The sequence below is a fragment of the Amblyraja radiata genome, unplaced genomic scaffold (assembly GCF_010909765.2).
Source record: "Amblyraja radiata isolate CabotCenter1 unplaced genomic scaffold, sAmbRad1.1.pri S125, whole genome shotgun sequence".
Taxonomy (NCBI): Eukaryota; Metazoa; Chordata; class Chondrichthyes; order Rajiformes; family Rajidae; genus Amblyraja; species Amblyraja radiata.
The window spans coordinates 197,051-210,065 of record NW_022630111.1 but is presented as its reverse complement, the minus strand read 5'-3'; the positions used below and the strand labels follow the sequence as shown (position 1 = coordinate 210,065).

The following is a 13,015-nucleotide window of genomic DNA, read 5'->3' as shown; positions in this document are numbered from 1 at the left end:
GCCCACTGCACCAGTCCCTCAGCCACGCATTTATCCTCCACCTCATTCCATTCCTGCTCTCACTGGCGCGTGGCACAGGCAGTAATCCTGATATTTCTTTTTTCGTCCTTCTCCGTAACTCTCCTCCCAACTACCTAAATTTACCCTTTCAGGACCTCTTCTCTTTTTCTACCTATGTCATTGGTACCTATATGTACCACGACCTCAGGCTCCTCTCCCTCCGATTTAAATGATATATTGGACACGTTCAGACACATCCCAGACCCTGGCACCAGGGAGGCAAACTATCATCCGGGTCTCCCGACTGCGTCCACAGAATCGCCTATCCGATCCCAAGCTATAGAGTCCCCTAAGACTATTGCCCTCCTTTTCAGCATAGTGCTGAGTGCGGCCACAGACCGGCTGCATTGTGACCTGCATGTGCATCAAAAAAGTCCTGCGACGACTTGAAGCCTTTGCCGCAGTCGGAGCAGGTAAAGGACCGCTCACTGTTACGCACCCACTGGTGCAGCCACAGCCCCGACAACCGCGCAAAGCTATTGCCGCAGGTGGTGCAGCCATAGGGCTTCTCGCTCGTGTGCACTCGCCGCTGCATATTCAGCTCATGCGAGGCGCGAAGCTCTTGCCACAGTCGGCGCGGACAAAGGGCCTCTCGCCGGAGAGCCCGCAGTTGTGCCGCAGCAGTCTGTCGTAGCGGGTGGAGCTCTTGTAGCACCTCGAGCAGTCGAAACAAAGACGTTGTACTTCCTGCGGCAGCTAAGGAAACACAACCTGCCTCAAGCAATGATGGTCCAGTGTAATACTGCCGTCGTAGAGTATGTCCTCACCTTCTCCATCATGGTCGGTGTATCCGCTGGTGCTCGCGCAGCCCCCATGCTCTCTTGTCACAGTGGGAGCAGCTGCTCGCCGGCGTGGGCCCGTCGGTGCTGCCGCATCCACTGCGAGCTGTGAAACGCCTCACCACTGTACGGGCAGTCGTTGGCTGGCCATTGGTGTGCACGTGCTGGTGAGACATGGCATGGGAGGCCATGGCAAAGTGCTCTCTACACTCTAGGCTGGGGACGGGATGGTCACAGGCGTGCACCCGCTGGTGGGACAGCAGGGTGAAGGACTGGTTGAAGCACTTGGCGCACTGAGCACGGGAGTAGGGGCGCTCGCCGGCGTGGTGACGCTGGTACACCAGCAGGCTGCTGGAGCGGGTGCAGCCCTTGCCCCAGTCGCTGCAGGTGTAGGGACGGTTCCCGGTGTGCAGGCACCCGTGCACCTTCTGGTTCGTGTATGACTTGAAGCATTTGCCGCAATCGGAGCAGGTGAAGGGCTGCTCACTGTGTCAAGCACCCGCGAAGCCGTCTAGCCGCCCGCATCACCACCGCCCAGATGCCTCCTCCGCCAATCCGAGGGGGACTTCCGGCCCCGCCCTGCCATTGCGCAGTCACGTGGGGGGGGGGGGGGGGGAGAGGGGCAGCATAATCATGGTAAGCAGGTCACACAGTGCTGGAGTCACTCCGCGGGTCGGGCAGCGGGTGTGGAGAGAAATATATGACGTTTCGGGCCGAGACCCTTCTTCTATCCAATGTGGTGTTCAGAGATAAGGAAGTATAAGGAGTGAAAACAGGACAATGGGAATGGGGTACAAGGAAAATGTTAAATCGATCATTGTTGGATAGATCAATGGGAGGCCGTGCGACGCGACGCGAGCAGAATGCTGCTAAATTTCGAGCTCCCGATAGCAAGTTTAAAACTAGCCCCCCTTAATTCACTAAGTGCCACATAATTCACAGTTTTCTGTTTTGGAATGTGTGGGGGAGCGACAACTAGAAGTCAAAAGAAACGTGACGGAGGTGAAAGAAAGAATTCACCGGAGATGGACAAAGCTCAAAGCTCAAAAGATGATTCTGCAGAAGCCGTGCACGCAATGCTCCACAGTATCAGTAAGGAAATACGTGACTTCAGGACTGAATATGAAGTGGACTTACATAAATTTAAAGACCTCCAAATAGCTGTGACGCTGTTAGTCAGAACATAAATCTGCAAATAGTTGACGCATGTAAAAAGGGAACTGCTGTAATCATGGGGGACTTCAATTTTCATATTAATTGGGCAAACCAAACTGGGCAGGGTAGACTAGAGGAAGAGTTTATAGAATGTATTAGAGACGGGTTCCTAGAACAGTATGTCACAGAACCGACAAGGGGGGAGGCAATCTTGGATCTGGTCCTGTGTAATGAAGCAGGATTAATTAAAAATGTCATAGTTAGGGACTCGTTGGGAACAAGTGACCACAATATGGTCGAATTCCATATTCAAATAGAAGGGGAGCAGGTTTAAACTCAGGCTAGGGTGCTTAGTCTAAATAAGGGGGATTATGAAGGTATGAGGACTGAGCTGATCAAAGTTGACTGGGATAGCAGACTCAAGAATAAGACGGTACATGAGCAGTGGTGTACATTTAAGGGTATACTGTATAACCTTCAAGAAAAATGTATTCCTATGAAGAAAAAAAGGGGTAAGGGTAAGAACAGTCAGCCATGGCTCAGTAAAACTATAAAGGATAGTATTCGGCTGAAGGCAAGGGCATATAAGGTAGCCAGAGATAGTGGGAGGGTAGAGGATTGGGAAGCATTTAAAGGTCAGCAAAAAATAACTAAGAGATTAATTAAGACGGGGAAAATAGACTATGAAAGGAATTTAGCGAACAACATAAAAACTAATAGTAAGAGTTTTTATAGCTATATAAAAAGAAAAAGGGTGGCTAAGGTGAACGTTGGTCCATTGGAGGGTGAGACTGGAGAGTTGTTGGTGGGGAACATGGAAATGGCAAAGGCATTAAACGAGTATTTTGTATCAGTCTTCACCATAGAAGACACAAAAAATATTCCAACGCTGGATAAACAGGGGGCGGTAGGAATGGAGGAGCTAAATACTATTAAGATCACCAAGGAGGTGGTATTAGGGAAATTAATGAGACTGAAGGAGGATAAATCCCCTGGGCCTGATGGATTACATCCAAGGGTCTTGAGGGAGATAGCGGTGGGGATTGTGGATGCATTGGTGATAATTTTCCAAAACTCCCTGGAGGCAGGAACGGTCCCAGTGGATTGGAAAATGGCCAATGTAACACCTATATTTAAAAAAGGAAGTAAACAGAAGGCGGGTAACTATAGACCGGTTAGTCTAACATCGGTGGTGGGTAAAATGTTAGAGACAATTATTAAAGAAACACTAACGGGGCACTTGGATAAACATGACTTCATCGGACAGAACCAGCATGGTTTTGTGAAGGGGAAGTCCTGTTTAACGAATCTGCTCGAATTCTTTGAGGAAGTAACAACCCGGGTGGATAAAGGGGAACCGGTGGATGTGGTATACTTGGACTTCCAAAAGGCTTTTGACAAGGTGCCACATAAGAGACTATTGCTAAAAATAAAAAATTATGGGATTGGGGGTAATATATTAGCATGGGTAGAGGATTGGCTAACAAATAGGAAGCAGAGAGTGGGGATAAATGGTTCATACTCGGGATGGCAACCGGTAACTAGCGGGGTTCCGCAAGGGTCGGTGCTGGGACCCCAGTTGTTCACAATTTATATAAATGATTTGGAGGAGGGAACCAAGTGTAATATATCAAAATTTGCGGACGATACAAAAATGGGAGGAAAAGTAGGGGATGAGGAGGATAGGAAGAGTCTACAAAAGGATATAGATAAGCTAGGTGAGTGGGCAACAACTTGGCAGATGAAATTTAATACTAATAAATGTGAAGTCATTCACTTTGGGAAAAAAAATGATAGGGCAAGTTATTTTCTAAATGAGGAGGAGCTGCGTTGTAATGCAACGCAAAGGGATCTAGGGGTATTAGTACATGAATCACTAAAAGTTAGTATGCAGGTGCAGCAAGCAATCAGGAAGGCCAATGGAGTTTTGGCCTTTATTGCTAGGGGGATTGAGTATAAAAACACGGAGGTCTTGCTGCAGCTGTACACAGTATTAGTGAGACCACATTTGGAATACTGTGTACAGTTCTGGGGTCCATACTTAAGAAAGGATGTACTAGCCCTGGAGGCAGTGCAGCGAAGGTTTACAAGATTAATTCCTGCAATGAGGGGATTGACATATGAGGAAAGGTTAAGTAGGCTGGAACTCTACTCTTTGGAGTTTAGAAGAATGAGAGGCGATCTCATTGAAACATATAAGATCGTGAGGGGCCTTGTTCGGGTGGATGCACCGAGGATGTTCCCAATGATCGGGGAAACTAGAACTAGAGGACATAGTTGCAGAATAAGGGGGGGCTCTTTTAAAACTGAGATGAGGAAGAACTTCTTCACCCAGAGGGTGGTTAATTTATGGAATTCACTGCCCCAGGGAGCAGTGGAAGCAGAAACTTTAAATATATTTAAGACTAAAATAGATGGTTTTTTAGCTGCCAAGGGGATAAGGGGCTACGGGGAGAGGGCAGGGATATGGACCTAGGTATGGTTAGTATAGTAAGACCTGAGTGATCTCCTGGACAAGTGTCGATCGCCTGGATTGGGGTCGGAGAGGAATTTCCCGGATTTTTTTCCCGAATTGGACCTGGGTTTTTATCCGGTTTTTTTGCCTCCCCCAGGAGATCACGAGGTTCTTGGGGTGGAGAGGGGTGATAGCGGTATAAAGGGGAGGGTAGTGTCTTGTGTTCTGTGTCTTGTGTCTACTGTTTGTGGGTAAGTGTGTCTGTTTAGTGTTCAGCCATGAGCGAATGGCGGTGCGGGCTCGACGGACCTGGTGGTCTACTCTCGCACCTACTTTCTATGTCTAAAGAAGAAATGAAAGGAGACATGAAAACCGAACTGAAGTAAGAAATTTACCATAAACGTTCTGCAAACTCCAAACAAATCCACGCCCATGAAACTAGACTAAACAAAGCTGAAGCGAATCGAAGAGGCCGAGACAATAGATGGCTATGAAAAATGTGCTGTTTAAATCTATGAAAAAACAGAAAGTCATGCAAGAAAAACTGACTGATATGGAAGGACGGTCTAGACGAAATAACAGTCGCATCTACGGCGTACCTGAAGAGAAAGAAGGCAAATCTATGTCTGAATTTGTGGAGCAACTTTTAAAAACTGAACTCGTAATAACAACGGACACCAGCGTACGGAACCAGCGCGCGCACAGAGCTTTGGCTCGCAAACCGCAAGGTAACGCACCACCTAGGTCTATAGTGGTCAATTTTCTGGAGTTTAATACCAAATAAATTGTATTGAAAAAGGCCTGGTGAAATAAGATAACGATTGACGGGCGACGTCTATCATTTGACCACGACTATGCAACTGAGGTTGTCCAGAAGAGCAAGACATATAGGGGAATAAAGAGGGCCGTGAAGGAGAGAGGTGTCCGCTTCCAGACCCCGCTGGGCAAGATGCGTATTCACTGGGGCTCAGGAACAGGCACATATCATAGTGCACAAGATGCAGCACAGGAATTGAGGAGGAGAGGCTACTCCGTGGAGACACCTGATTACAGCGCCGAGGAGCCTGCGGACCCAGAAAGGTAGTGTCTTCGCCAGGATTTGACATGACAGAGAGTTGGAAAGAGGAGCGAAGACGGGAGTGAGACAGCAAGAGAGCGACCACAGGAGTCTGAGCAGACGCCATCCAACTAGCTTTTATTGTGTCCTCTTTTGGACTAGAACATAAGTGCTATCGGATGACGTTGGACGATACTAGGGATGCGTGAAATGGAGTGTTTCGCCTCTAGTGAGGGGCCCTCTGGGAGGAGGCTTTCCCCTATACCAGCCAACGGGGACTCGGGATGGAAAGGAATTCCCCTTACTTGGAAGTCAACTGTTTTCACTTTTATTTTATTTTTTTTATTTGGCACATGTTGTCCAGATGTTCAGACCTGCACAGTTTCAAGTTATCCGGAGATTTATGAATGCAAGACAGGATTAGGGGGAAAGAACATATACTTGGTCTCTTCGCTGATGATATCATTATTGTTCTTGAACGACCAGATATATGTCTCCCAAATCTAATGAACCTATTTGAAACATATGGATATAAACTGAATATAACAAAAACACAAATTCTTTCATTCACGTATTCTCCATCCCAACAAAACAGAGATGCATATAATCTGAAATGGAATTCAAAAACGATGCAGTATCTTGGTGTAACTATAACCAAAACACTTTCCAACTTGTTTGAAACAAATTATAACAAAATTGAAGAAAACATCAAAAAGGATGTTGAATGGTGGTCGACCCTTCCTCCAGACTTCAGTGCCAGAACACAAAAGGTAAAAATGATTTTTTTTAATTTTTTTATTTATATAGCACATTTTTAGTCAACTTGCATTGACCCCAAAATGCTTCACATAATTACATTCACACACACAGACAAAGGTGTGTGAAGTGTCTTGCCCAAGGACACACACAGGCAAAGGTGGGTGAAGTGTCTTGCCCAAGGACACAACGACAGTATGCACTCCAAGCGGGATTCGAACCAGCTACCTTCCGGTTGCCAGCCGAACACTTAGCCCATTGCGCCATCTGAATATCCTACCTAAACTACTATATTTATTCCAATCTCTGCCAATTAATGTCCCCCGAGATAAATTGATAGCCTGGGATAAGATGATCTCTAGATTCATTTGGAATAGCAAAAAACCAAGAATAAAACTAACAACACTTCAACTGCCGTAAAGCAAGGGTGGAATGGCGTTACCAAATCTGAGGAAATACTTTTATGCAGCTCAACTCAGACCTCTGGCTTGTTGGTGTAGACCTGATTATGAATCTCGATTGAAAGAAATGGAAATGGAGATACAGGGTTACCAGATCCAGATTTTGGCGGGAGACAAATATCTGAGAGGGGCTTTGAGACATGCTATGGACCCAATAGTAGCATTTACGTTAGAAATATGGAATGTTATAGTGGAAAAATACAAATTAAAAAGAGGGGTTCACGCATTGAAGTGGTTCGCATATGACTCAAATTTGAAGCCAGGGGTGTATGATTCAAAATTCAAAGAATGGGCACAAAAAGGCATAACGGCAATGTATACAGTTTCAGAAAATGGCGAGTTTATGAGCTTCCAAAATTTAAAGTCAAAGTATGGTCTCGAAAACAAAGATTTTTTTGGATACTTGCAATTAGAGACTTCTTTACAAAAGAGATAAGGCCAGAACTGGATAACACTTCAAATAATGTGATCAAGGTGATTGTGGATGCCTACGAACAGAAGGGGTCTCGGGTCATCCTGCTTTCTACCATGCTTTGGTGGGAAGCGTGGAAGAATCAACGCTCTGCATAAAAACAAAATGGGAAGCAGAATTCAAGATTCAAATAACAAAATAAGAATGGTATCAAATGTGTGAAACACAATGTTGATCCACAAGCTCACTAGTATGGAGAGAATTTTGCTGGAAGAATCTATCTCGCTTTTTTATAACACCCAGAATAAATAGCAGACAACTTGCTGTCCAACAACACTGTTGGAGGCTGTGTGGGTGTACGGAGGCAGACCACTCGCATATTTTCTGGCAATGTGTAAAGATAAGGCCATACTGGGAAAGTGTTAATGCAGCTGTAAAACATATCTTGGGTTATAAAATCCCAAATACCTGCCCTGTGATGTATCTGGGGCGTATTAAAGATATTGTAAAAATAGAAGATATATATTTGATTAAAGTTTGCAGCAAGTAAGAAGGCCATTACCAGGCAGTGGCTTAATGAAAAAAGTCCAAAACAGGAACGGTGGTTAGAAATTGTGCGAGACATCTTTAATATGGAGAAATTGACATATTTCTTGAAATTCAAGGATAATTCATTTGAGAAGATCTGGGAAAAATGGGCCGTTTATTTGAGCCATGACACCAATTAGATAAATGCCGAGCTAGATATGGGAAGATTTCATTATATAGAACTAGATGGTATGTTTGTATGAATATTGAATTATCTCCAGATTACTAATCAATGTAATGTTTTTTCTTTTTTTTTTTAAGTTGGTAAGTGAACCACACGGTTTATTCCAATTTTATTTATTTATTTACTTCTTTATTTTCCCCCTATCTACTTATTTGTTTATTTGGAATGCTGTTTTTCTTACGTTGTTTTTATTTATGGTGATGGTGTTGCACTGTTTTGTATATATCTCTTAAAAACAATAAAAATGTAAGTGAAAAAAAAGAACACAACAAGTAACAACTTACTAAATCTCATCTTTAACATTTAAATTGTTCTTATATTTTAAGAGTCATTCACATTTTAACGTTAACAAATCCTTTTTGCACTTTTGATGCCTGTGTGTTCTTCATCTCGATGGGAACCTAATAGACAGATGGCTGCACTGTGGGCGAGCCACTAAGAGTGCATGGGGGAGGTTGTGGGGAGATGCACTGAATGTGTTGGTGTCAGGGGAATGGCAAGGAGCAGAGTGCGCCTGGGGGGGGGGGGGGTTGAAGGTAGGTGGGGTGACTGAGTGAACTGCCAGCGTACCAGGCGTGAGTGACTGCACTGTCAGCCCACGAGCCGTCAGTAAGTGAACTGCCAGCCCACCAGCTGTAAGTGACTGAACTGCCAGCCCAATAATCCATTCAGTCCACCTTCTTCCCCCTTCTCTCTTACAGTCTGTCACCTGTTTTGGGCAGAATTTCTGGCAGTTTCTCAGCCGCCAGCCTGCCATGTCCCAGTGATTGTACTGCCAGGCCTCAGTGACGGAGCTGCCAGCCCTCAGTGACTGAGCTGCCAGCCCAAAAATCCATTCGGCCCACAAACGCCATACTAGCCCTCTGGAAACCAGTGCCTTCGACCCACAACACTCATACTAGCGCAACATAAAGTGCCCCCCTCGGCCAGCAATATTGGAATTGGTGGAGAGGGGGAATATTGCATTGTGTGACCGGCCCTCCCGTGTGATGCTGGGACCCAACGGCTCCCACTTAGTCTAGTTTATTTTAGAAACATATATAATTACAAAAGGACTGGACAAGCTAGATGCAGGAAAAGTATTTCCAATGTTGAGCGAGTACAGAACCAGGGGTCACAGTCTTAGAATAAAGGGGAGGCCATTTAAGACTGAAGTGAGAAAAAACGTTTTCACCAAGTGAGTTGTGAATTTGTGGAATTCCCTGCCACAGTGGGCAGTGGAGGCCAAATCACTGGATGGGGTTAAGAGAGAGATAGAGCTGTAGGGGCTAATGGAATCACGGGATAGGGGGAGAAGGCAGCACGGGTTATTGATTGAGGTCACCCCACCTACCTTCAACCACCCCCCCCCGCCGCACTCTGCTCCTTGCCATTCCCCTCACACCCACACATTCAGGTCATCTCCCCACAACCTCCCCATGCACTCTTAGTGGCTCTCCCACAATGCAGCCATCTGCCTATTAGGTTCCCATCGTGATGAAGAACACACAGGCATCAATATCACAATGAATGGCGATGCAGGCACGAAGGGCCGAACGGTCTCCTCCTGCACCTGTTTTCCATGTTTCTATGAATATTTCAGTATCTGTCTTGCAATATCAGTGATGTCATGGTATGAATGATGATTTATTTGGGGGGGGGGGAACAAAACTGGAGTGGTAGATGTGTTCACTGGAGATGGCCATCGACATCACACCAACATTAAATGATATAACACAGTGTCATGTACCATTCTTTCATTGCAAAGCACAAATTCTTGTTTTCAGTGAAAAATACACAAAGTGCTGGTGTAACAGAGGGTCAGGCAACATTTTTGGAGAACGTCTATAGGTGACGTTTCGGAAAGTGACCGTTCTCCAGACTCTTTTTTCAGCGACTCGCTTTGTGCTATTTTTACTCGATCTTTAAATTAATCGCTTGTCATCTACCATGGTGCAGTCAATGTCTGTGACGCAAGGTGTTTGTTCCGTGAGTGTCACTAATGACAATCAGCAGGTATGAGGTCATGTCGCTGGGGAAATATCGCTCTATATATCTCGGTGCCCACCAGAATGCATCGCCGCAGAGCTACAGCGATGACGGACTGACGGAGCCACAGGAGTTAATTGTGTCTTCCAGCTATGGGGTATCCGTTGATCTATCGAATTAAAGATATATATTACCCTGTAATAGCGGCTGTCGCTGTTTTCGGTAATTTGGTTTGTCTCTGATTTTCATGTACGTGTGTTAGCTGTGAGACATTCCGTGTACTTCGGCGCTGCCGACGTTAAACAAACATTGATTCTGTTTCAATAATTCACTTGTTTAATTCGGTTAACATCCATTTTCTTACTGCAACCGCCGCAATGTGTACATCATGCCCGTTGTTTATCCTGGCCTGGATCGCTGTCTGTACTGATTGCGCTGGACAGAACCATGACCAGCGAGCAGGTATCAGATAATCACACCCTGATATGTTGGTCAGGAGCTGAGAGAATGGCAACTAGGGTTCCTTCCGTGGAGAGTCTGAAACGAGTTAGTAAAATTACATGGTACACAAAAAAGCTGGAGAAACTCAGCGGGTGCAGCAGCATCTATAGGAAATAGGCAACGAAGGAAATAGGCAACGTTTCGGGCCAAAACCCTTCTTCAAACTGATGGGGGGTGGGGGCGGGGAGAAGAAAGCAAAATGGAGGAGGAGCCCGAAGGCTGGGGGATGTGAGGAGACAGCAGGAGGGCTAAGGAAGGGGAAGATACAGCAAGGGCCAGCACAATTGGGAGAATTCAATGTTCATGCCACTCGGATGCAGACTCCCCAAGCGGAATATGAGGTGCTGTTCCTCTAAATTCCGGTGTTTCTCGCTCTGGCCATGGAAGAGACCCAGGCCAGAGGTGTCGGATACCGAGTGGGATGGGGTATTGAAGTGCTGAGCCACCGGGAGGTCAGGTTGGTTATTGCGGACCGAGCGGAGGTGTTCGGCGAAACGATCGCCCAACCTCCGCTTGGTCTCACCGATATAGATCTGTTGACATCTAGAGCAGCGCATGCAGTAGATGAGGTTGGAGGAAATGCAGGTACACCTCTGTCGCACCTGGAACGACTGCTTGGGTCCTTGAATGGAGTCGAGGGGGGAGGTAAAGGGACAAGTGTTGCATCTCTTGCGGTTGCAAGGGAAAGTGCCCGGGGAGGGGGTGGCACGGGAGGGAAGGGAAGAATTGACAAGGGAGTTACGGAGGGAGCGGCCTTTGCGGAAGGCAGACATGGGGGGAGATGGGAAGACGTGGCGAGTGGTGGGGTCGCGTTGGAGGTGGCGAACCTGACGGTGGATTACTTGTTGTATGTGACGGCTGGTGGGGTGAAAGTTGAGGACTAGCGGGATTCTGCCCTTTTTGCGAGTAGGGCGATGGGGAGAGAGAGCAGTGTTGCGGGGTATGGTAGAGACCCTGGTGCGAGCCTCATCTATGGTGGAGGAGGGGAACCCCCGTTCCCTGAAGAATGAGGACATTGCAGATGCCCTGGTGTGGAAAGCCTCACCGTAAAATTACATGTGTTCCCAATCGGACAAACCTGCTTAACTGAATATATAATCGATATCTTTTCTGCAGTCGTCGCTGCGTGAAGCGTAATCCCGCTTTAGACCTGTAATGCTACAGCTCATGAGATAAAGCAAATGAATGTCACGATCTGGGATCTGACTATGGAAGTGTCACGACTTTACTATGATGTAAACTCAGATGTTAATTCAAATGTAAACAGATACTGTCACGTAATTTTATATCAGTTAATGTTATGTATTTTGATATCGGCTCCTTCGGAGGATCTGTAAATTCGAATTGATATCCGCAGATGTACAGTATATGTACATGCTCGCCACCGTGCCACAATCAGTACTGCCGACATGGGCGAAAATCCTGGGGGTGGGTGGGCGAGAGGACGTCCCCTCGGTGCTTTGAGAGATTGGGGACAATCCCTCCCATGTTTCGTGATCCGGAATTTATCAGACGCTTTCTCAGGGCTGAATTGGACCGTTGGTGTGATATTTCATCGCCCGTCGCGGCTTAAAATCATCCTGCTGCATCCAGGCGATCGAGGCTCCCGATGACGAAGCCCCCGCCAGCCGATGAAAGGCCCCGCGAACGTGCCGATACAAGCCCCACCATTCGGGACGGAAGAAGCTGCTGTTGCTGGAGTTCGTTGTCGGTCACCAACCAGGTCAGCAAGCGATGTTACCGTCCCCCCATTTTTGAAAGCGATTTCCGTCCCTGACTGCCGGTGTCACACAGTTCCGGAGACGTAGGTTCAATCTCTACCCAATGTTTCATCGTTCGTCCTCCGACTCCAGGCAAATCTTGGCTGTGCTCATGTTTCCTCCCACATGCCATTGACCTGCCCATTAATGGTTTCTGTAACTACTGTGCATGGGACAGTGTTAATGGGTGCTATAATCTGAGGGAAAGTTGATAAGAATTTGGGGAGAATTAAAAGCTGTGAACGTAATATACATTGGTGTTTGATGAGTTGCGTCGACACCGTGGTCCAAAGACTGTCGTCTCTGAACTCTGTCGGGGCTAATGGTCATTTGATCAACGCATCCAAGTTTGAAAACCTTCCAATCAGACAATGTTCCTCAGATACATTTGTGCGGGTCTTTTGTCATTAATATCTCCTCTCTCCTTCACAGTAAACTTGTTGGCGATTGTGATTCTCTATCGAGGTAAATGCGGTCTCTCCAAATGCATCACTCTCTACATGGTGGCCATGGCAGCGTCTGATCTCCTGGTCGGCATCACCGATCCGTTTCTGCGTCAGACTATTCAAATTCACTTCCCATATTCGTTGTTGAACATTACCCCCGTGTGCGCCATTACCGCAGTCCTGGTCTTTGCATCCACCGCGGTCTCTGTCTGGCTGACGGTGGCCTTCACCTTCGATCGGTTTGTGGCCATTTGTTGTGAGAAGCTGAAAACAAGATATTGCACTGAGAGAACGGCGGCTGTGATTATCGGGGCAGTGAGTGTGCTGGGCTGCTTGGAGAATGTCCCTCAGTGGTTTAGGCTGGAATCAGCGAACGAAATTGATAATCTTCCCTGGGATTGCTCCACCAAACCCATCTACTATACGTCGTCTG

At 46.6% G+C, this 13,015-nt stretch overlaps 1 protein-coding gene across 1 annotated transcript; it reads right to left on the bottom strand.

The window, feature by feature from the left end:
- Positions 1-370: 370 nt before the first annotated feature.
- Positions 371-12,209, bottom strand: LOC116969218 (zinc finger protein 239-like). Its single transcript, XM_033016119.1, has 3 exons — positions 12,118-12,209; positions 1,048-1,325; positions 371-756 (listed from the first exon to the last, which is right to left on the bottom strand). Exons 1-3 carry the CDS (start codon positions 12,207-12,209, stop codon positions 371-373), a joined length of 756 nt encoding a protein of 251 aa, XP_032872010.1.
- Between the last annotated feature and the right edge of the window lie 806 nt (positions 12,210-13,015).

What these genes read in the sequence shown, in the direction of transcription:
- LOC116969218 (XM_033016119.1), bottom strand. Translation starts at nt 12,209, where the DNA reads ATGAAACATTGGGTAGAGATTGAACCTACGTCTCCGGAACTGTGTGAC. An exon ending in CTTTCAAAAATGGGGGGACG is followed by an intron (nt 1,326 to 12,117) that starts GTAACATCGCTT and finishes TGCTTGACACAG; the next exon opens with TGAGCAGCCCTTCACCTGCT. An exon ending in TCCCGTCCCCAGCCTAGAGT is followed by an intron (nt 757 to 1,047) that starts GTAGAGAGCACT and finishes GTGTTTCCTTAG; the next exon opens with CTGCCGCAGGAAGTACAACG.